We start from the raw sequence: 24,799 nt of genomic DNA, 5'->3' as shown, positions 1-24,799 counted from the left end.
AGAGGATTGAGCTCTGTTTTATGCAGTTTTGGAAACTAGGGGGAAATCTAAAAATAAAAAGTGCTTTCAGGAGTATTTAATGTATTTTGTAAAGGCACTTAAAAGCACCAACTAAACATTTCGTTGAGATTTTTCTGCAACAGATTTATCAGCATTCCCCCCCACCCCCGTACATTAGCAGCACACACTCTACTTCATGCACCTCAGCAGTTTTGCATATCGGCTGCTCTGTTTCCCTCAAAGAAGGGTGGGGTGAGTCTTAGAGGCAGAAGTGGTGTTGACAACTTGTTAAAATATCTTGCTGTAAAGCTGAAATGAGGTATTAAGAACTGTGACCTTGCACTTTCAGACCCAATTGGCCTCTGAATACAGGGGTCGGCAACCTAAGGCCCCTGGGCCGGTAGCGGCCTATGGGGCTTGTCTAACTGGCCCATGGCGACCCCTGCCGTCCGCTCTTACCGGCGCAGTGCGGGGACTGACTTCTGGGTTGATGGCACCTGTGCGCCTGTGCACGGGCGCTCCTCTGACCCGAAGGTGCACCGGAAATAGCGTGTGCGCTTGCGTGTGGGACAGAGAAGCTCCTGTGGGCATGCGTACATGCTATTTCCAGTGCACTTCCGGGCCGGAGGAGCGCCGGAAATAGCATGTGGGCACGTGAACGGGCACTCCTCTGGCCCAGAAAAGCATGTGTGTGCACACGCTCCGGCCCATCCTCTGACGGATGGAGTGTCGGCCAGCCCATCCTCAGATAAGGTTGCCAACGTCTGTCCTAATACTTCCTGGTTGATAGAGGCATCTAGGTTGACAGTGTAATCCTTTGAGGGTTTACCCAAAAGGAAGTCCCATTGTATTTAAGTGGGGTTAATTCCAGGTAAATATGGATAGCATTGCAGCCTGCATGGCATCAAACATTTTTGCATAATTCTGTGGATCTTGAAAACTCATTTATCCTTAACAAGTCCAAATGAATGTAGTCTGAATGATTTAGGATGGCGTTCTTGGCTTACTTTGGCCTCAACAACACAGCCACTCTGGGAACTGTGTAATGTTAAATGTTGTACACATTGCTTTTCTGGCATGCTGGAAGTCTTTGAGCCTTTTTTTGAGTCTTGATTGGGTTGGGTGCAAAGCAGCTCTGGTCCCTCAGGAGTGAGGATTTCTGCTTCTACGATGGGACTCCACCTCCCTCACTCTATGCACCCCCTAAATCTCTTCTTTGAGGTTCTCCTAACCCTCTGGAGCAGATCTGGGGAGGAGGACAGGGGGAGAAGATTGGGGGGAAGTCCCGTTGCACAGATGGAAATCCTTGCAGTGGCACGATCCTTTAATTTAGCACCGCTGCTGGTTAATTCAGAGGCTCGGCTTCTATCTTTAAAAAAGTATTGTTAGTATTTACATATTGCCTTTCATTTTGAAAAGAAAAGTCAAGGTGGTTCACAAGCAAAAGCCAACAGCAAAATAGCAAGCATAAAACCAATCTACAGTATTAAAAATATAACTACCCCTAATTGAAATACATAGTAAAGCAATTTAATAAAAAAATAGTTGAATATATTCATATTGGGTTCAAAAGAAAATCATTTTTTTTTTCTCCCCCTAAAAATGCAGGTTGAAGAAGTTAAAAAGCACCAGCACTGTTTAGCATTTAGCTCTTCTGGACCTCAGAGCCAGAGTTACTACATCTGTTTCGACACTTTCACTGAGTACTTGCGGTGGCTACGGCAAGCTTCAAAGGTAAGACGAGCTTTGGACTCTTCCGGTTATACTGAATACGCAGTATATTATATAAAAACCACCCGCGCTATTGACAAAATGGGCATGGCACGGGCAATTCCAAGTGTACGTTGACCAGCACTATTATCCTCCTATTACAGGCAGCAGGTGGGGGCTGATAGACAATTGCTGCTTTAAGGCTACCCTGGAGGGATATGGTGGAAGGACTTTCCAGCTCATGCTCTTAACTACTGTACCACTTCAGCTTATTCCAGCCAGGCAGCAATTTGTATGTGCAGCTCTGACTGTAGTAATCACTCCCCGCCCCCCATGGGGAATGATTGGTTCTTCTTTATTGCCACTGCCACCACAAATTTCATAAAATTTACATAGGTCCAGGCCAAATGCTCTAAGTCAGTGGTTCCCAATTGGTGGTCCGTGGACCCCGGATGGTCTGTGGCACCATTCACATATCAAAAACTATCATACAGTTATCAAAATTTTCAAAAGTAACGGGACCATGGCTTGTTTTTTGTTTTTGTTTTGAAAAACAGCACTTAGCTACTTTGGAACCACTGCTCTAAATTGTTTTTAATGTTGTATTTTAAATTGTTGCAATCCGCCCTGGGACTGCAGTTGTTCATTTTTTATATTATTATTATTATTATTATTATTATTATTATTATTATTATTATTATTAGAAGCAGTAGCAAATGGAGTACCACACTCTCACAAACATGAACTTTAGGTGGTCATCATTCTGTTTATTTGCATATTTATAATTGGCATTTGTATCGAAACATTTCAAGGCGGTGTATAACATATGAGGACAAAGTCAGCACAAAAACATCACTGGTATTGTTCCATACAAGTTTCACCCACACGGAGTGCCCCCCCCCCCCCGTTGGAATGTGCCATTGATGCTTCCTGTTTGCTTGGAAGGAAGGCAGAGAGGGTTTTATGAGTGGGCGTACCAGCCTACAGTGTTAAAAAGTAAAATTTGCATTTCCTGTTGTGCCCACTTTTGCTACTGGCCTCACCCACCACTGGGCATGTGGCCTCCGAAAAGTTGTCCAGAAGGGCATGTGGCCCTCGGTCTGAACTGGGTCACATTCTGTGCCCATCGTGGCTTCAACTTTTGATCTCGGGGGTGAGGGAAACAAATTCTGGATGTGAGGCGCGTTGTGATTAAACACTCCTATAATTTTCCATGACACATTGTTGATAGTGATTGTAATCAAGAGGATTACAGTTGACTGTTCAAGACTGTTTCAATGCGAAATAGGCTTGTACATGTGAAAACATATTGATGCTCTCTCTCTCTCTCTCTCTCTCTCTCTCTCTCTCACACACACACACACACACACACTCCCAGAACCTTAGTGGTGGCAGCTGTCTTAATGTGACATTTGTGTGGCCTGTGTATCCTTTGTTTTCCCATCTTCCTCTCTCACCTTGCCCGCCTGCTGTATTTTTTTTGCAAAATGAACAAGTAGAAGTAGTACCAGGTGGGAGCACCTCAGCCACACATGAGACCCCCCTTCGGTTTCCCCCTCCCCTCACTGTCACGTTCAACTTGATTGTAATTGTGTGCTCCAAAATGAAAGTTGCTCATTAGTTCTGGTGATCCTCTTTCTGGGAGAGCAGTTGTCTCCTTCTTTCCAACAGCTTGTCTTGGAAATTAAGGCAGATCTAAATTAGAGTGAAGCAGCAGAAAAATAATAAAAGTATAGAAGTATGGGGAAGATTGAGTGAAGAAGGAAAAATTACTAATTGCATGAGATTACTGTGTACCACCCTGTGCTGTGCCTTCTCTTACTCTTTTGTTCAGCTGCATTGGGAAAGTTGCCAGTGTAAGCTCAAATCTCCATGCAGTCGCAGCTGACATCTTTTCTTTGCATGCTTATGCCATAAAAACAAACTTGCTCACCACATCAGAGCCCAGAATTTGGCAAAACCATGGAAGCCAATTCACTTGTGCTTCCCACAAATTCTGTTGGATTGTGTGGTGACCGTGTGACTTGACATTTTAAGACAAATGACTTGATAGGATCGAAATTTGTGTGGTTCATTGGGTTTGTAGTGGGTGTCTAAGTTGTAAGCAGAAAGAGGAGGAGAAAAGGGACTCTGTCTAGTAATTCTGTTCAGTCTCTTGCCCCATGAATTTTTTTCTTTTGTGATGGGTGAATAGAGAGTGAATACAGACAGTGGTAACTTACTACAGTGTGCATTCAACTACTTGGAAACCCTCCATTCCTGCTACAGTATTGAGACAGTGTTGACCTATTTATACAGGGCCTGGAAGTTATAAGGGGTTCTGGGAGTGCATAGGAAGTGCACGGCAATAATGAGTCGTCTGCAGCCACCTAACACATTCCCGAGAGAGATGGGAATTCATTCAGCAATTAGTCGGCAAGTACAAGACAAGACACCCCAGTGCCCTCTAAATCTCTTTCTGCTCACCTTTAGGGAAGGTCACAGGAACCACTTCTTGCCCTGTTGTTGAATAGCACTGGGATCCCTAATGTGTAGTGAAGTGGTAGCCCTAATAACTTGTGGTCGTTGACTGTGGATGAGGATGGTTGCTTGTTATTCCTCTTTATTATTTATTTTATTACTTTACTTGCTTTGAGATATATTTATTTCATCTTTGTTTCATAATTTTACATACCTCTTGATTGTACATCAGTGGTTAACACTATGCTCACCTTCAGTGCTGTTTTTCTAGAAAAAAGGTGCTGGAACTCTCAACACTGACGCCTCCCTTGTCCTCTTACAATGGCAATGGTGCCCACCTGAGAGGAGGTGGAACTGGAGAAAAAGCCCCACTCACCTTCATTTTCCTCATAAGAAGGTTCCCTGCCTTCCTCTTACCTAGTGCTCAAATATTATACGCAGGCCCATGTATTGTATACATGAGTTGAGATGCATTAGGGGGGACGAATGAAACTTAAGAAGGTGAGCAAGTTGCCATGATTGTGACTGACGTATCTTTGTGGTTCATGGCTTTGGTATTCGCAAATGTGTCCTGTTCTAGAATCCATCCCTTTGTGTAAATTTGCATTTGTGCTGTAAGTGAATACATTTTAGTGATTGAAAGTCTTTCCCACCCCACCAGTTCCTTTTCTTGCTAAATATATATTTAGAGAGCTATTGGACTGTGTAAAGAAACGTTGAGATTTGTGTGTAGTTGTGTCATCTCTAAAATTTGCTTTTTAATAAACGCTTGGACATGGGGAGAAAATGTCATTTGTGTTTGGGAAAAAAAGTCATTTGGGTGGGTGGCGGGAAGGTATCTAGACCTGGATTGCCATCTCCTTGATCGGAGTGGGGAATTGTATGACCAGATATTGCTGGACTCCAGCTGCAATCAACCCCAACCAGTATGGTCAAGAATTAGAGATAATGGGGTTTGTAGTGCAACAAAATCAAGAGGGCTGAAGCTGCCCCAATCCGGTTCTACATGCATGTATGTATTCACATCTATATGCAGGACTAGAACAGGATTATTTTATAGTCCCTCTTCATGTGTTAATTGTGTGAAGGGGCTCCACATGATTAAAAGGGCAGTGAAGCTGTGCCATTGCCTGTGGTTGCAAGATTGACTTACCACGTGTTTAGGATGGACATCTGAAAAGGGGAGGCCTGCATTCATAGACCTCTGTGGAGGCTGGAATCCTGAAATCATTATTTCCCTAGTTTGGTGCAACAGTCTTATTGAAGATAGATCAGAGTTTCTTTTGCAGAACTTTGAGGAGAACGCTTTGGAACTTAAAAGAAAAGAAATGCTCTTGGAGCTATGTTGCTCTTTGAACACCATATGCCTGGTCATATTTACCAGAATAGATTGACCAATGGCAGGATCAGAGTGAACATAACATTGCAGTTGTGGTGTTTTAAGCAGCAACAGAAAACACCTTATGGTATGCAGACCACCTGTTCCTTATAGGATGTCACTGGCAAGTTCATGTAATGGATTCTTGTGACTCAGTCTGACCCCGGTGTTACCCTCCCCTAAGGCTTTATCCTACAGATATTTAAATGAGGTTCCACTTGTAGATTCCTAATTTTAAAATTGAATTTTAACATTGTATTTAATCTGTATTTTAATTGAATTGTTTCTTTTATGCTTGCTTTGATATTCTTGTTGTTAGCCGCCCTAACAAGGGTATAATACATACATGCATGTAGAACTGGGAAGGGCGGGGTATAAATAAAATTATTATTATTATTATTATTATTATTATTATTATTATTATTACTCTGAACACTTCTTTATACTCAAGACAACTGATGGGTGCTCTTTATGTGGTCACTCAGGGCTGAGTCAACCAAGGATGAACGCTGATTCATAAGTTATCTGCAGCCATGTGAGGGCTATTTCTCTGTGGGTGCTTTCCATGCTGTTCCAGTCATATTTTGAAACAACATCATGCATAGCCTATGGGCAATGACATGGTTTTGGTGCTTGTGAGTTGTCCTCCTACCTTCTGACTGGGCAAGCTTTGGATAGTATGGAGCTATGCTGAAGGCATGCCCTGCCCATAGGATTCCTGGATCTAAAGGGTATTGAGGTCCCCATAGGGAAGTGACTCCATCCTTGGTTGAAAGCAGTGAATGGTGAATCTCTTACTACTGAGAGATGCATTTCCACCCTCCCAGCTTTTAACAAGCTCCGTGATGGGGCACACGGATTAGAAACTGAAGGGCCTTTACATGCCTGTTTCTCCAGCCAAACTGCCATTGATGTAATAATCGTTTGGTTCTTGCTACATACAATTTATATATATTCCTTACATTGCGCAAACATGCTGCCTTCAAACAGCGCAGTGCTTTTTTTTTTTTTTGCTTCATGTTCACTTGCAACAGGGATGGGACTTTGCTTGTGCTATCTGCAGATAATCAAGGTTAAGGGGACAGTGAACTTTCATCTCGGCAAATTTATTGGGAACACATGAACAATTCTTTTGCGGGAGAGAAAAGGTTCACCTTCATGCCTGAGAATATCAATAGGTTGTAATTTGAGGAAAGCCCACCCAAGGGTAAAACATTTCACAGTTGGGCAGGGGTGCAGACCATAAAAATGACCATAGGTTAAATGAATAACCCTTCTAGTTTGTTAAAGAAAGTACTGAGGGGGAGGTCACTGGGATAATAGCTGATGGGACCAATTTGAGGATTTCCCTTTGCATTGCATGCATGTGATTGACATCTGTCAAGTTTAGCAGTAGGCTACATGCCACAACTGGATTTCCTCCTCCTATAACAGACACCATGGCCAGTAGAGGCATCATCATCATCATCTTCTCCTTCTTCTTCTTCTTCTTCTTCTTCTTTCTTCTTCTTCTTCTTCTTCTTCTTCTTCTTCTTCTTCTTCTTCTTCTTCTTCTTCTTCTTCTTCTTCTTCTTCTTCTTCTTCTTCTCCTCCTCCTCCTCCTCCTCCTCCTCCTCCTCCTCCTCCTCCTCCTCCTCCTCCTCTTCTTTGCAATGGACTAAGACAATTTCTCCCCCATATTGAAGCTCTGTTACTAACAAGGGGTTTCTTGGAGGGTATGTGTCCTCTGTCAAACCATTAACTGATAGTACAAAATGTTGGAAGTCTTCAGGTCTTTCTTTCTCCTAAATTAGACACTGTTTTTTTATTGGGGAGCCTGATACAGGGAGACAAAGTAGGGACTGAATGATGTGATTTTTGTGGCCATTTCCCTGGCTATTTAGGTAAAAAGAATATAATGTGAGATACAATTCCTTAATTGTAACATTTGCTTTTACAAGACTTGACAGGTTCTGGTTTGATGAAGCAAGGTCATGCATATGTTCCTGTCAACTTGTAATTTTCTGCTCGGTTAGATTTTATATATGTTTTCTTAAAGGAATGCTGACAGGAAACCCACATACCTTCATTTGACAGTTCAAACAATTTTTTTATTTAGCCTACGTAGTTTAAACCTGTGGGATCAAATCTGTTCCCACCACAACTTTGTGTCGGGGAATGTCCTACAATTGCTTGACTCAAAGAGGTGTGAGTTCAGTTTTCCACTTGGCCACAAATTCAGGTAGTGATTGTTAAAATGGGATAGCTTCTGTGTAGTCCACCCTGAGTTTCCTGGTGGGAGGGCAAGCTGCAGGACCATAGCACATTGTTTTTATCAGGGATGGGGAACCTGAATCTCTTCAGGCATTGATAAGACTCCCTTTGTCAGCATGGCCAGTGGTCAGAAATAATGGGAGTTGGAGTCCGAGAACACGACTTGTAGAATCTTTAACAACAGAGGCAGGGTCTAGAAATGGCACTTTTTGCAAATGGTACTTTCTAGGTCTTCGTTTTTGTGGACCATGTTATTGGATGCATTGGCTTCAAACTGTGTTTCTGAAGGAGGCAGGTTTTTTAAAAATTAAAAGTTCACAGAATTACAGGGGTTCAAATGGGCACCTAAGGGTCGTTTTGACCAACCCCCTGCAATGCAGGAATCTTTTTCCCACTGTGGACTCGAACCCATGGCCCTGAGCTTAAGAGTCTCATGCTCTACCAACTGAACTCTAAACCTTCTTCTCTCACCACCACCTTTATTGTTCTGGAAAGATGAAGTGTGCCCCACATACCTGTCCCGTTTTGGTGCTTCTACATGCCATATACAAAGAAACTTGGATTTGTCACATGAGATTTATGACTAGAGATGGAGTTACTTCTGTGCTGGCGGGATAGCTTTTAGTTTGCCACCATCCTCAAAAGAATTCTTGGTACCCAGAAATTATCTAGAGAGGATGTGGTTATGACTTTGTCTTTCTGTGGGTGAACAGCAAGTGGTTTTCAAATAATGATGATTTACAAGACTCTGCACTTAAGAGTGCAAGCTAGCAATAGAACATGCTTGAATTGCTTCCTCTTTCAGCTATCAGGATTGCATGGCATTTCTTGCTTTCTTGAATTCCTCTTTACTTCTCATACTGAATTTACTGGCATTATTTTATTAGGAATGGCACTCTCTTGAGACCCACAAAGTTGCCAGTGCTCCACCCAGATGCTCATAATATGCAGATTTCCCATAGTTTTAGAAATACACCTTAAGGCCACCGTGATTGGCAATGTTGCACCCGCTTGGAAATAGCTGAGCTGCTCCAAAGTGGTTGTGGAGGCAGGAGGACTCTCCCCGTGCCCCCATGAAAAGGTACCGCTCAAAGTTTGGCGTTGTTACCAGTAGGGCCATAAGTCATCTCTTTTTGCTCTGACCAAGATTCCCTGCCCATCCATTTTTTTATTTTTTAAAATAGGCTTTAATCAATGGCTTGTTCTGAGGGGGTAGCCTGTTTTTGTACATTTGTGTGAGTTGGAAGGGACTCAAAGGGTCATCTAGTCCAACCCCCTGCAATGCAGGAATCTCAACTAAAGCATCCATGACAGATGGCCATCCAACGTCTGCTTAAAAACCTCCTAGGAAGGAGAGTCCACAGCCTCCCAAGGGAGTTCGTTCCACTGCCAAACAGCTCTTACCACCAGAAAGTTTTTTCTGATGTTCAGCTGGAACATTGCTTGAGTTTCATTTGTTTTATGTTATGTGTAAATGCATTTCCTGTTTGGAATAGAATTGGGGGCGGGGGGGCTGAAAATTCCCAGTTTTTCCTCCTGTTGGCCAGTATTTTGCTATGCCAATGACAGATTTCCAAATAGGCGCATGGGTCCAAAAACCAAGCAAGTTCATTTGTTAGATTAACTGTTTTTGAACCCTTCTTTATCTATTCAAAAGTGTTGTCTGCTTAGGGAGCACTTTTAAAACAAACAAACACAAACAAACAAACAAATGGCAGTGCTTACCAAAAACAAGGGATGGCAGGTACCATTTTTAGGAGAAGGGTTTAAGGTGTCTGCTGCAACATATGGCAGTCCCAGCCTTCCTCAAGCTGGTGCCCTCCAAGCGTTTTTTTATTACAGCTCCTATCACCCCATCCATTGACCGTGCTGCCTAGTTGTAGTCCAAAACGCTTTCTCTCTCCCTTAATAAGAATATAAGAAGTGCCCTGTTGGATCAAGCCAAAAGCACATCTAGTCTATCAGATAGCAAAAGATGCCCATGTGATGTCTGAAAGCAGGACCCTGGGTACAGCACCACACTCGCCACTTGTGACTCGCAGCAACTGGTATTCCAGAAGCATTGTGTCTCCAACCCTTCGAAACTATTGCTTTATTCATATGCAAATATATGCAGATTTAATCAATTAGCGCCAGAGTGATTAATAGACTAAGATCATCCTAGTTGATTATTTTTTCAAAAAAAACTTCAATCATTGAAATGCCAATTCCTTAAATGCTAGTTCACACACCCTCCAATGTTTTGTTGGCTAGCAAAGAAGATTCACATTTCCTATTTCATGTATGGCAATTCCTGCCCGTGTTAAAACTGTAGTGGCTTCTATGTAGGGTTTTCAGCTGCTGCCTTCTGAGTGATACACGAATAGTATATACTAGTTACAGGTAGGTAGCCGTGCTGGTCTGAGTCGAAGCAAAATAAGGAAATTCCTTCAGTAGCACCTTAAAGACCAACTAAGTTTATATTTTGGTATGAACTTTCGTGTGCATGCACACTTCTTCAGATACACCTGAAGAATACACCTTCAGATACACCTTCAGATGTATCTGAAGAAGTGTGCATGCACACGAAAGCTCATACCAAAATATAAACTTAGTTGGTCTTTAAGGTGCTACTGACAGTATATACTAGCTTTGTATAGAGCAAAGTATCGTTGACGGTGGTTAAACATGTGCGCAGCTTTTGAAAAGTGCAACATGAATTATTTTATTTTTCTTATTTATTTATTGAATTTCGTATACCACCCTATACCCGGAGGTCTCAGGGCGGTTCACAGAAAAGATCAACATAAAAACAACAATATATATAATCAAAATAAAAACAACAACCCAATAATAACCCCACCCCAAATTAATGCTCAACTGTGTTGCATGTGCAATCACACGTTTTGATTTCCCATGCATATGCCGCTGTGGATTTGAGATTATGGCCCATGCAACAACCTGCTCATAGTTTGAATGGTAATTCCAACATGAAATTATTCCAATTACCAAAGTAAATTACGTTGCCAGAGTGCTAACTTGAGAAGCAGTTCTGAGATGACCTTTGCGGTATAACAGTTGGCATTGTGAGTAGGAGAGTTCCTAGTTGGAAAATGGACCCGGAGAGTTTGTAAATTCACGGGATGCTTTTCACACATAGCGCTTAAAGCACTATTTTCACATAACTATCTCTTTGCCAAATGGAAAATGTGCATTGGCTGGAACATGTATTTGACTTGAAAGGGGCAGCATCTTCTGCTTTCTAACCTTTGTTCTGTTTTGGTTTTTATCTTGCTTCCCAGTCCCAGTTGGGACCATCATCTCACAACATTCATTCATACACTCAAATGGGGCCTTTTTAGTGTGTGATGTGTGAAAATTCTCTATACTGGTGGGAATGTCCTTCAGAAATTTGAATCTTTGTTCTTGCTTGCTTGCTTTTTCCTTGGAGCTAAAATGAGAACAGCTTTCCTTTCATCAATCACTCCATAAATCGGTAGAAGTGTCCCACCTCCCTACCTCAGTAACTTGAAAGCTTACGTAGTGCAGTGTAAGTCGCTGAGAGCCAGGAAGAATCTGGTTCCCATCTCTCCTGAGTCATGAATTCCTTGGCCCTGTTCTGAAATAAGTATGATTTATCAGACCAGGATTACAGTACGTTTCCGAGCACAATTCAAAGTGTTGGTGCTGACCTTTAAAGCCCTAAACGGCCTTGGTCCAGTATACCTGAAGGAGTGTCTCCACCCCCATCATTCTGCCCGGACACTGAGGTCCAGTGCCAAGGGCCTTCTGGCGGTTCCCTCACTGCGAGAAGCCAAGTTGCAGGGAACCAGGCAAGAGTGCCTTCTCAGTAGTGGCACCCACCCTGTGGAATGCCTTCCCATCAGATGTCAAAGAGAAAAACAACTTCCAGACTTTTAGAAGACATCTGAAGGCAGCCCTGTTTAGGGAAGCTTTTAATGTTTAACAGACCATTATATTTTAATATTTTGTTGGAAGCCACCCAGAGTGGCTGGGGAAATCCAATCAGATGGGTGCGGTATAAATAACAAATTATTTATTTATTTATTTATTTATTTATTTATTTATTTATTTATTTATTTATTAGACAGGCCTGAAGCAAGCCATCACCTCTCTTCTGAGACCCTCCTTTAAAGTGTGGGAATACTAAGGTTGACCTGCTATCTATTGTGAGAATTACCAAGATAAAGCATATGACAGTGCTTGAAATGCCCTATATTTGAACCCAGTGTTCCTATGACCATGCCTCTCTAACTTGGGCAGCTTGGATTAAGTTTTCTCTTCTCGGGAATCTTTGTCAAGCCTCAAACTCAGGCAGCCTCTCTCACTGCCAATGTTCAGCCATTAAGTTCTCCAGAGCAATGAACTCCTGCCTCTTTTCCCTGGGTACAGCTTGCAAAGCCATTAGTATTACTTCGCCTTTTCATTTCTGTCCAATTTAGATGATTCGTTTGATTATATTCATGGCTGAGGTTTTAAAAAGCCGCCGCAGTAAAAACATCAAGTGAGCAGCATGGCTTTATTTGGTGCTGGAATGAATAGCTGAAAGATCTGTATAACCTTGCGATGGGGGCAAGCATGGTGGGCTATCTTTTCCTGCCTTTGTTTCCTTTTCACCCCGTCAAGACATACTCTGCTGACCTTCCCAAAATAGCCTTTTTCTCTGGATCAGTATTTGCATTACGCACAGAGAATGGAATCCCTGTATCCTAATTTATATAGGCGTCCAGCAATTAGCAAGTTCACCAGCTAGTATGTGAAGATTCTGTTATTTTGCCCCGAATATTCCCTCTTCACCAAGTTTCTCTTTCATCCTGAGAGACAGGCTAGAAATCTAAAATAATGATATTTGGGGGAAGGGAAGAAAAAGGGGGAAGTACACCTTTCCTGACTCTGCATTCTTCCTTCTCTAATTTTTAAAGCAGAATTTTCCAACCTGTAGGTCACATACCCTGGGCAAGTAGGTCGTGGGCTTTATAAATAAACAGAATGATGATTTCTTTGAACAGATGTGATGTGCTGGTATGATGGACAACTCTTATACTATGCCAACAAAATTTTTGAACACTTTGTTGAAACTTGTAACCGAATATCAGAAAAGCCTGAGTCTTGCTCTCTGACCGATGATGGCAGATTCAGGGATGGTTTGCCCCAAGGTGCAGGCAGTTGTTTTGAGTGATTCTTGCAGCTTTGCCTCTGATGCACAGGCACTCTGGCATCTTTCAACAAATTCCACATTAATAGGAGAGTTGCGCAAATTTTTGCTTGAATGTGCATAGGCAAAATTGCAGCTAAAACGCAAGCTAAAATTGATGGGTCGTAATAGTAAATAAATTTGGACTTGTGGGTTGCCATAACTAAAAGGTTGGGAGCCATTGGTTTAGAGGGCTCTCCAGCGCCCTGGGGGCATGTTTTTGCAAAACATGCTGTATTTGTGATGCATGAATTGGGATGACCAATTACTACATTCATGGGCTTACCACACATATAATGACTGACTGACTGACTCACTCACTCACTCACTCACTCCCATAAACAGGTATTCCATTAAGACATAGCAGACAACACTACAACAGGAAGTGCCCCGGGTCAAGCAAGAAGCCAAATGCTCGTGTTTCGTTGATTTTAATGTTGTGGTTCCTTGTTTCATTGTAGATTGCATCGCAGCGAATAAGCTCAGTGGATCTCTCATGTTGCAGCCTGGAGGATCTCCCTGCCAACCTCTTCTATAGCCAGGACCTCACTCATCTCAATTTGAAGCAAAACTTCCTAAGGCTGAACCCTAGCCCATCCACAGCCAGGGGACTGAACGAGCTGCAAAGGTACATTAATAACAGCTAAAAAAAACAAAAACAAATTTGTGTTCCCATTTTTTCACTGTTGTCTAGAATGGATTTAATCAGCTCCTCAAAAGCTTCCAGCTTTGTTCCCTTCCGAGATTCCGCGGGACCTAATTAGGCATCCCCAACTGTCATTCAAAAGAGCCTCACCCAATTTTTACATAACACAATGGTGTCGTGGGAATTCACTGATGCAAGAGTATCTTAACCGTGGGTGCGTTCCTCTATGGGTACAGGGCCTTGCCAAAAGTGGGTGGAAACTGGGAAGAATCTTCCCTAGAGGTGCATGATTTCAACACTATTGTAAAGAAAATGACAAATTGTTGCTGGCCCACATAATTTTTTTTTGTCCTAGCCTGCTTGGCTTGTTGGTCATTTCTGACAGTTTGCAAGAGAGAAAGAACCAACTCTCTTCCCGTTTAAAAGACATGCTTCCCTGGTGGTCTCTTTTGAAGACAGTTCTTCCATATCACAGTTTTCCCAGGCGAACGGTTAGTTCCAACTCTGAGTGTACTGTCAATAACCCAATTTAACACCCACCAACACAATAATATAAAACGGGAGCAGATGACTGAAGCAACCTGTCAAAACTCTGTTGAAACTTAAAGTGTGCAGCATTTGGTTCAAATATTATACTTTGCCCTCTCCTGCCGTCATACAAGGAGACAACTGTTACACAGCTATGCATATTTGGTTGTGATGGATGGAGAGAGAGAGTTATTTGGTTAAAAGCATCAGCGACACATTGGGGCGGTGAAAAAGTTCCAACGCTGTGAGGGGGCATTGCCATTCCTCACGCCCGCCTCCAAATGTCTCACCACTGGTTAAAAGAGAACATAAAGGGAAGAAGGCATTTCATAACATTGCTTGGGTTGGTGGCCAAAGAAAGTAAAAATGCTACGAAGAGTTGTGCTTTCATCCTTTGTCTGACTTGGAGATATTTACATGATGAGATAGCAGCTGGTATGCTTGAAGTCAGGAGGTCCAAAAACCGACCGGCATGTACCAAAATATAGCATGCAGAATAAACACAGGTGCATATATTGTCTATAAGTGTGCAATCCAGGTACTCAAATGTACTGCTACTAACATTATTCTTTATGTGATACAGCCACAAGCAAATCTCAATCCAGCATAGTATGGTTTTGCTTATGGATTTGTTTCAATTTAACAAATACGTTTCCTCGATAATGGTGAACTTGGGTGCTTGGGTGTTGACAGGATTAGAGGCAAAAGCCTTAGCAAAAGCCATGACTCCCCAATAACTACAGAATGCTGAGGGTCCTTTTAGGAAAAAGATCAGAAACTGGGGTGGGGAGGAGGAAGAGTGAAATTGCCTCTTAGGGGCTCAATACAGTCATACCTTGGGTTACAGCAGCTTCAGGTTGTGTCTTTTCAGGTTGTGCTCCACGCCGAATCCAAAAGCATGCGCAGAAACACCGAATCGCAACCCGTGCGCACGCAGACGCAGGTTGCGAACGTGCCTCCCGCACGGATCACGTTTGCAACCCGAGCGTCGACTGTATCACCTTATAGGAGGGCAGGTCTGGCTAGCTGAGCAGCAGTACTTTGGTTGGGTATAAATCACAAGCCCATTTGATCTTATATCTCCTGCCACACCCCCACCGGTCGACTACAAGGTTCTTGCGGCAATTACCAGCAATTAAAACAAATAAGAGTGACAGTAAAAAACAAAAACCTGGCAAGATTCGAAGAAAGAACAGCCACTAAACCAGCAGCTGCTCCATCAAACAAAACACCTTCATGAACAGAGATGGGCCTTTGACCTCCCCAAATGTGACCCGGCAGAATTCCATTGGGAATTCTCAGTATAATTCTGAGTGATTCTCAGAACTATCGGTTTCCAGTGGCTTCATTCAACGATAACCGTCGTGTCTTGTCACTCGCTGGTTATCGGGTGCCGGTTTGTGCTGTGGCTGCTTATCAGCAAAAATTCCTTTCCCTTTTTTTCCAAGGAAGGGGTGTGTTGAGCAGTCTGTTCTGGCTGGAGTATGTAATCGGTTAGTGTATAAAATATCCCCCAGAGCCGGCATTCTATGACCTTTCCCCTTATGAAGCCAGGAGGGAGCCTGCTTTGCTGTGATATTCATGGTTTAACTCTAAGACCTTGTGTCTTCCCTGTACAAGCGGAGGACGCCTCCTGTGAAATGTACACTGGGGAGTTTATCACCCCTGTATGTGCTTGACAGTATTTCCGAGAACCAGTTTGCACCAAAACCATAAAAGGGTGGTGTCTGCCGTCTGAAATACTGAAGTACCACTGCCAGTCAGTGTAAAGTAGAAGATAGTGACCTAAAGGTACCGTGTTTCCCCTTTTTTAATACGTAGTCAGAAAGTAAGCCATGGGAGGGTTTTTCTAGAAGTAAGATAAGTAAGACGTACCCCGAAAGTAAGCCACCATTGTTCCTGTCACCTCCTCAGCCCCTCCTGTGTGCTCAGGGAGCCAGCGAACCAGCGACAGGTGTGGGGGGGAAACGCGCCTCTCAGCTGATTTCTCCACCGCCTGCTGAGCGCACAGGGAGAGGGGGGGAAGCCTCTTCCTGCCCCTCTGGAGCAGGCCTGTCTTTCCTATTGGGGCTACTGGTGCTTTCCTTTTCGACCCTGGGAGGCAGCGAATACATCTCTCCCCGTCTGCACCTTTTCTCCTCCTTCTGGGCCAGCACGCGCCCTCTTTTGCTCGCTCCCTGCCTCTCCCGTGACAATAGGCAGCGGCGGCGGCAGCCACAGCCGGCTGCAAGGCAGAGAAGCTAAGCCCAGCGGAGCCAAGGTGCTGTTGAGCGGCTGCGGGCTCCCTTTGACCGGCCTTCCTTGTGTGCGCCTGGCCGCGATGCGCCTCCGTCCTCCTCCTCCTCCGGCGTAGCAACGGCAGCGGGAGGCTCCTCCTCCTCCGGCAACGGCAGCGGCGGCTCCCGCTCGGGTATGCACCCCTCCAGCCAGCAGCCGGCCAGGCGGCTCCCACAAGGGCTACAGCGGTGGCTGGTGGTGCGGCAGCGGGGAAGGCCACCTAGCCAAGCGAGTGAGCTGTGCGCCCTCTCCACCCGCCTCCCTTTTTCCACCTCCACCACCTCCTCCGCCAGCCAGCCAGCCTCGTCGCCGCTTTTGGGCGCCTGCCTCCGTCCTCCTCCTGCTGCTGCTGCCCAGCTGGGCTCCAGCTGTCGCTGCCCAGCCGCCTCCGCGGCCCCCAGGGGCTAGCAGCAGCAACAGCAGTGGGAGGACGAGGATGACACTGCTGGGTCCCACTGCCTTGAACCGAGTGGCGCTGCTGCGCGCTTTGTTGGGGCTGCAGCAATCGCTGGTTCCAGGCGCCTGCCTCCTATTGCAGCGGCCAGCGTTGCTGCTGCTGGCTCGGTACTCTCCTTCCGCGTGGAAGGATTGCTTTTTTTAAAAAAAACAAGATTGCTTAATAAAAAATAGATTGCTTAATAAAAAAACCAAGACACCCCCCGAAAATAAGCCATAGGCTTATTTTCTTGAGTAAAATAAATATAAGACGGTGTCTTAAAATGTGGGAAACACGGTACCAGTGGTCTGCCTCAGTATAGGCAGTTCATATTCAGTTCGTATTTGCATTAATAAAGTTCCTCTTGAATCTGCCCATTCTCTCTTATCTTTAGACTCTCCTTGTGGAGAGCACAAAAGTTCTATTATCTGTTGAGCAAAACGCTTGCGATTTGGATGCGCTCCTGGTTTGATCTCTCATCTGCGGCCATTTGTCTGCTTTGAAAAGAAAGTAATTAGGCCTTTGTTGCTGTGCGTGAGGTACATTATATCCCTTTGGCATTATCTCTGGGTAAGCATAACCCTGCTCTAACGGGGGAAATCACACTCAGGTTAATATGCAGCGTAGCAGCGGCCTGTGCCATGAGAGACCGATAGGGAGCCCATGTTGAAATATCAAGAGTAGAATGGATTGTGGTGCCTGTATCCTTCAATCACGCGAGCAAAATTGAGCTGAGCTTTTCCATTTGGCAAGGTTGCTGATGTGCTCAAAAGCATTATACATGTCTTAAAAACATGGCGTGTTTGCGTGAATGCCTTGGCGCAAGGCATAAATAGCCTTCGTCCTTAGCAGGCAAGGTAAAATGTTAGCCAAACCTTTTGGGGTCTGATGGCGTACTTTGCAAAGTGGAGAAGCTGTTGCAGGCACCACAAACACTGCAGCCATGCACACATCGCAAATGGAATACCATTTGCTACAAGGGCATGCTTCTTTCAAGCCTAATTCCAGCAAGGGGAGAGTTTTGTGAGTACTAGAGAAGGCGCCAGAGGGCACGTGTGGGCTTACAGTCACCGCATTGACAATCCTTGGATTAGCAAGTTTCACTCACCACACTGAGCTTTTTTTTTAGTAGAACATTCCAAATAGAAAGTTTTCAGGGAAGGCAGGCTATGGAGACAAGTTAGCCTCTAATTTTGAGGGAAGCGTGCTTTTTAAACAACACAATTAACTTCCTGTGGAACTTTTCCATGGAGTATTAGAGTGGCCTTGTAATTTTGCCTCTCAACCCATGTCACAAATTGAACTTGCCCGCCGACCTCTCCTTGTTGAGAGTCTGTTTGTAGCACTATACTGTGTGAGAACCACCTTTATGGTTAGCTGCATGTGTGGCCCACAGTAAGGACCACCAGCAAACTATCAGCAGTTGACCGTAAGCATGGTGATGGGCAGGTCCGCCAGACCATTCAGACTTCTGATTCCTTCCAGAAGCAAATGGAGGCCCTTGACCAATCCATTTTAGTGACTTATTGAGACATTACAGAATGTCTGGAAAAACCTAAAATATCGGGTTTTTTCATTGTAGTTCATAGGGAACTCTCTAAGTACTACACTGAAAAAACCTGATAAGCCTTACACAGTTGATTCATCTAGCTCACAGAATTTTAACAGCTCTCCAGCGTTTCAGAGAGCAGATACAGGTGTCTTTCTACCTGCATGTGTTTGAGTTGCATACGACCGTATATTGCGCAACGCCGGAAATAAATTAAATAAATCGATTTAAACTGCCAAAAGGTGCAAAGAGGGCCCCAGAAGTGCAGGAAAAGGGCAGAAGGGTGCAAAAGAGCAAGAAAACGGCCAGCAGTCCCAGGAGCCTTTGCAACTGTGATCCCATGAGCCTTTGCACTGACCTTTGAGGCCTGTGGATAGTTGGAGTTTGAGAAAGGAGGTTTGGAGGGAGAAGTTGTGGGTTTTCAGAGGTTTAGAGGAGTATTTACAGGCTTTTCAGATGGTGTTCCCCACTATGCACTATTTCATATATACACATGGTACCCAGGAACGTAACCCCCCCCCCAAAAAAAAATAACTGAGGAGACACTTGTATTCCTGGAGATGACAGAAGGTGAATCTGGGGACCTTCTGAATGCAAAACAGACGCTCTACCGCTGAGCTACAGCTTTGTCTAAATTTTGTTCATTAACTTTGGAAGCTCATATTGTGGCTGTTAAGATGTTTCTTACCATGAATGGAGTCCTCACTCCCTTTTTGTTTTAACTTTACCCCACTTTTTATATGTGAATACAGTGACATGTCGGCAGTATAAATTTAGAAGCTTCATAAACGCTGCTCGTTGTTCGGTGGTATCTTGGGTGATTTTTTTGTATCGGAAAATGGAGGAATGGATATTCCTAAAATCTCAGTTTACGACTATGCAGCTCAGATGGTAGCTATACTGCCATGTTTCAGGAGCACCCCCTGCCCTCCGGTGCAAATTGGCTTGAGATTTAGGGCAGAGCTGGGAAAGAATTCCATTCTGGCCCCTTTTATGGTTCAAAAGAGAAATGTGGGTTCGTGATGAAAAGAACAATCCAATTGTAACAGCTCTTCTTTCAAGGTTGGGGAAGAATGAAAGATAAACATTTCTCCAGATAAACTTGACACTGGAAATTTTTAGAATGTGAGAGAGGCATGAATTCAGGGTGGTAGAATAGAAGGCGCCCCTGCCCTGTGTGGGGTGGGCAACTCGTGTGGGAGTCGGACAGACCTCCTTTATTACCCTTCTTTGAAATGAGACAATGCTTCGGCCAATGGATTAGACCTTATGAAGTGAATCGCAAGGTAACAAATCTGTGAAAGAAAGAAAGAAAGAAAGAAAGAAAAGAATCCTCGATGCAGTTCACACAATGAAGGGATTACTCCCAAAATCTTTAGGGCATCCTGTTTATGAGCAGGCATGGGAGAGATGAAAGAAGGATGGAACTGAGATATTAGAATACAGTGTTACCTTGGTTTAAGAACAGTTTAGTTTATGAAGAACTTGGATTAAGAACTCTGCAAACCCGCAAGTAGGTGTTTTGGTTTGTGAATTTTGCCTTGGAACCAGAATATGTTCCACTTGCTGTTGAGTGTGTTCCATTTGTAAATGGAGTCCCCCGCTGCTATGGGAAAGCACGCCTTGGTTTAAGAACGCTTTGATTTAAGAATGAACTTCCAGAACGGATTAAGTTCGTAAACCAAGGTACCACTGTAATGATAAGGCCAGATATTTCAGAATGAAATGTGTCATATGATTCCTACTAACTTTGAGTTAAGTACTATTTGTGCTCTGGTCCATGGGGAGTTGGACACCACTAAACGACTAAACAACAACTATTTTAAAAGTTGGTTTTTTTCCAAATACCTAACCGTTCTCATGTTTAATAAGTATAATAATAAAACCATACCGTGTTTATGCTGGTGTTGCTCTGAACCCCGGGGCAAATTACTATCATATGGGGTATGCTTGTGGGAGTACTTGTGGGAGGTTTTTTTTGGGGGGGGGAGAAATGGTCACCAATGTACATCTTACCTTTTGCCCTTGGAACCAGGACATTTACTTTTTGGTTAAGCTGAAGATACTATCTAAACGTATCTCAATAATTGGTAATTAACTGGATTATACTGGCAAGTATGTGGATGACAGTAGAGAGTCAGTTGCACAGTTGGTTTGAATGAATCTGGCCTGTATTATTTATAGTGAAGTTTACTTGGAGCAGTAAGATGTGGAGAAGGAAGAGAGCATAAGCAAACAATTAAGAGTTTCTGTTAGGAAATTTACCCCCATTTTTGGAATATGTGTGGTGCATTATTTTAGGTATAATTCAATTGTATAAATACAAATAGTGTTTGGGTAGGCAGGTTCACAGCTAAACTTTTGCATATTTGTAACAATATGCACTAATATTTTCTATTTAGTTTTTTTTACTATAACAAAAAAATTGTGAAAAAAATGGCTGGAGTGTCAATGTTCGTCATCAAGGAATGGCAACCTATTCAGCTTTGGTTTCCTCATTTGTTTGACCTCACCACAACAAATGGCATCAGCAAAGATAGGAATTCAGCATTCAGTGCTATCCAGAAAGTTCTCTCTTTAGATAATGGCTAATTCTAGTGGTTTCTAAATTCTATGGCTTCAACATTTTGTGAGTCTTAGACGTTCTCAGGACCATTTTGGGAATTCTTTATTTATTTATTTTTAGAAAATGCCCCTTGTTTTCTGGCTAATAAGCAGTGGCTTATCTAAGCAGTTATGCCTGAGCTGGACTTTGTGGATCAGCCCAGTTCATACCCTCAAACTCCGGGATTGAAAAATCTGGGATCAGCGGCGGCGTGGCACTGGAAGTCGATTCTACGCATTTCCAGACATGTGTAGAAGTGACTTACGGTGCCGGCGACGCCCAATTTCCAGTGCCCAGACATGGGCAGAGAGGCACCGGAAGTCGCTTCTACGCATGTCCAGAGATGTGTAGAAGCGACTTCGACTTCGGTGCCAGGCTGCCCGTGTCTGCATGTCTGGGCACCAGACATGCGCAGACAGCTGGGAGCCAGGGACATGGCCGCTGGCAGGAGCTTTATTGGATATTTACGGGATATAATCAATTTGGGATAACAGCGGGAAACGGTAACAAAATACGGGGGTTTCCCACGAAAAACGGGAGACTTGGCAGCTCTGGCCCAGTTACCAATGCTGAGCTCCATTCTTTCCAAGGAATTCCTTGTCCTAGTTCTGTTGGTGGTGGGTGGGGAGGAAGGATGCTATCCTTGGGGGAGTCCTCTAACTGCAGGTGCATTTGGGATGCAGAACTTCATGTTTGATGGATACTGTGATTGCCTCTGTTCTTATGGGTGTGTATATTCCACTAGTGTATTTCAGCCCGTTCAATAACGGGCGCTAGAAGATATGTGAGAGGAGCAGCGGGGCTGCGGCTTTCCCTCTCTCTCTCTCTAGAAAGAAATGCTTTTAATGATAAGACATAATGTTTAACTTGTGTACTAAGGGCAGCGGAGGTGCAGCCTTAGAACAGTTTGGACAGGAGGGTTCAGTGACTGCAGTTAGACGATTACATTAGCAATGCCTGATCACTTAATTCAGAATACATGGATAGAATCATAGAGCTGGGAGGGACTCCCAGGGTCATCTAGTCCAACCCCCTGCAATGCAGGATTCTTTTTGGCCAACGTGGGGCTCGAATCCTTGACTCCCTGAGATTAATGAGTCTCATGCTTTAGTGAACTGATGGTGCACAGGGGAAGAATAAGAATACTTCAGATGGCACTGCCTAGAAAACACCAATTCTCACATTCTAGGAGAAGAGAGTCGGCGCCCTGCCCTCACCCGGGAGTGCTGCTATCACCGATGCACCTGTGACTAAGCCCAAAAGCGCAGATATATCGTGTGGGACCCTCCCCCGGAAGACACAATATGAAATATTGGCGGGGGGGATGAGGGAAAGAGGGGGGCCAGCTGCGTCCCCCTTCTTGACGGGGCAGCGTCACTCTCCACGATCGCGTGAAAGGCTGTGTGACAGGGAGGAAACGACACCCTTTCATCCTCCCCACCCACCCCGTGAAAGCCAAGAAAGAAAGAAAAAGTTTCAGGAAGATCCAGCCTTTTCCTGTCCCTATAAAGTTGTCTCATCATCTGCCCAATAAAAGACCTAAGTGCCATAACAGGATCAGGGGCCAACCTGGCAGGACACTGGGGGAAGAAGGCGAAAGGCTGTAGCAAGTAAACAGGGCTGGTGAAGAAATCTCAGCCTTTTACCAGGGGACGCTGTGGCTTTAAACCACTCCAAGAAGGGTTTCCTCAAACGTCCCCTCCCTGCTCGGTTGCCTCGCTCACCCGTGCTCCGGTGTCTGATTAAATGAGAAGGAAGTGTGGGAGTGAAGCTCTCCCTTTAAGAGGCAGCCTGCAATGACAATTTCAACAATTTGTGGTTGCAGGCTGCCTCTTAAAGGGAGAGCTTCGCAGCCTCCACTCCCAAACTTCCTTCTCGTTTAATCAGACCCCAGAGTGCAGGGGGGGGGGAGAGGAAAATAGGATCGCTGAAAAGGGGGGGGGAGGAAGAAAGAAGGACAGGGCGGGGGAGGTTCAAGGAGGTGAGAAAGCGAGCGAGGCAACGGAGAAGGGAGTGGAAATTACAATGGCAATTTCAACATTGCAGGATGGCATTCCACAGCTCTCACTCTTCCCCTCTTGTTCACATCGGCAGACTGAGGATGCCGGCGCTAGAACATCCCGGGGTTGCCGGCTCTGTCGGTTGGGGGGGGAGGGAGAAGCAATCCGATCCTCTGCTTCTCCCTGCCCCCACCTGACAGAGCCAAATGCCGGCTCTGTCGGGTGGAGGGAGGGAGAAGCAATCCTATAGGGACAGCGGGGTTTACTGCTGTGTAAGCGGACAGAGAATTGTACTGTTGGCAAAAGACGTGCTTCTTCTCTCCCGCCCGCTCCTTCAAGGCGCCCCTTGGAAGGAACTTCCTCGCTTGGAGCAGCAGTTGGCGGCCAGGGAAACGGTAGGTGGGGGGGGGAGAGAGCGCGTGCGTGTGCGCGTTCTGTCTCTCCGTCCAATCCCTGTGTCTCTGGGGTACATGCGCAGTACCCCAGGGACACACGGGACACAGGGACTGGACGCAGGGACACTTGCATATTATTATATAGGATGACTCTCCCTCACTCCCATCATGCACCGGGAGGAGATTGAATGAAGGGAAAACAAAGCCCTCTAGTGAACTTTGTCAGGAAAAGAGCTTCCTCTCATCCATCTGAAGCTGACACAGATATTTGCATTCAGCCATTTAGCTGGTTGCCTGCAGGCACACACACCCTACTCCCTGTTGTTAGGCAACCTGAACAATGTGGCTGCACATGCAGGCTTGGTAACTTGGATTGCCCCCTTTCTTCCTTGAGTAATCACTTCACGTTTCCCCCCCACCCCTCTTTTCTTGCAATCAAGATGGGCCTAAGTTCAGGGGCAAGTTCTGCTTTGGGGATGCTGGGATCACCAAGGAGGAATTAAAGAATAATTTCCCCTTTCCAATGGAAGCCGTTTTCTTTTCTTTTGAAAAAACCCTTATGGAATTAGTTTGCTTTTTTTAAAGAGAAGTTACCCAGGGTGAGAGAAGTCCAATTAAGGTGCTAAGAAACTGCTTTCTGACAAGTGCTTCTAATTGAAGACTTAACAGTGATTCACTTGCTGGCTTTACTGAAATTCGAACGCTTCTGGTGAGGATTTTCTGTCTGATTGTAAAGTCATGACAGACAAACAGAGCGAGGCGATGCAGTGCATATTTTCTGCTCAAAGAGCCCTTAAATCCACACACACCCATGATACTTATAATTTAGTACAATTGGTTTACATTGGGGTGGGTAGGGATTTTCTAGACTATGGTTGTGCTGCAGATCACAGAATATTTCTCAGATTGCAGAACCTGCCACTACATGGTGACAAACTGAGATTGCATTATAAAAATAGAATGGGTTCCTAGCTCTCATCATTGCAGACAGAAACTTGGGAATAGTTTGAACAGGTTTTTAGCAGAACTTTGGGATAAATGAAGCATAGGGCATGAAAACAAAGGCTTGCAAACGCTACTTTCCTATTTATGGTACCTCTGGTGATTAAAAATCAACGCCATGTGACCAGCTATGCAACCTTTCACAAATGGGAAGATGGCTGATTCCTTGCTATTAGGCACTTGTTTACAGTGCCGCGAGAATCTTAGCTGTTTTTTCCTGCAGCAGGGGCAACACAGCTGCCATCTTCAGAAAAGGTGTTTGTGTGTGCAGCTTGTTTGCTGATAAAAACAGAAGGGCTGATAACTTTCCAGGACATTTTGGAACTTGGGGTGGTAAATACAAATGGTAACTTATCTTGGTATATA

General features: G+C 44.4%; 1 protein-coding gene across 1 annotated transcript in view; it reads left to right on the top strand.

Annotated features, from left to right (window-relative positions):
• Positions 1–24,799, top strand: part of PHLPP1 (PH domain and leucine rich repeat protein phosphatase 1) — a 157,664-nt gene that overhangs the window by 88,552 nt on the left and 44,313 nt on the right. The window contains exons 3-4 of the mRNA XM_035125524.2: positions 1,609–1,734; positions 13,457–13,623. Coding sequence (XP_034981415.2) covers positions 1,609–1,734; positions 13,457–13,623 — 293 coding nt within the window. The remainder of the gene's footprint in view (positions 1–1,608; positions 1,735–13,456; positions 13,624–24,799) is intronic.

Source organism: Zootoca vivipara, chromosome 8 (assembly GCF_963506605.1).
Source record: "Zootoca vivipara chromosome 8, rZooViv1.1, whole genome shotgun sequence".
Lineage (NCBI taxonomy): Eukaryota > Metazoa > Chordata > Lepidosauria > Squamata > Lacertidae > Zootoca > Zootoca vivipara.
The sequence above is the reverse complement of the archived record's forward strand: the minus strand, read 5'-3'. Positions and strand labels throughout refer to the sequence as shown.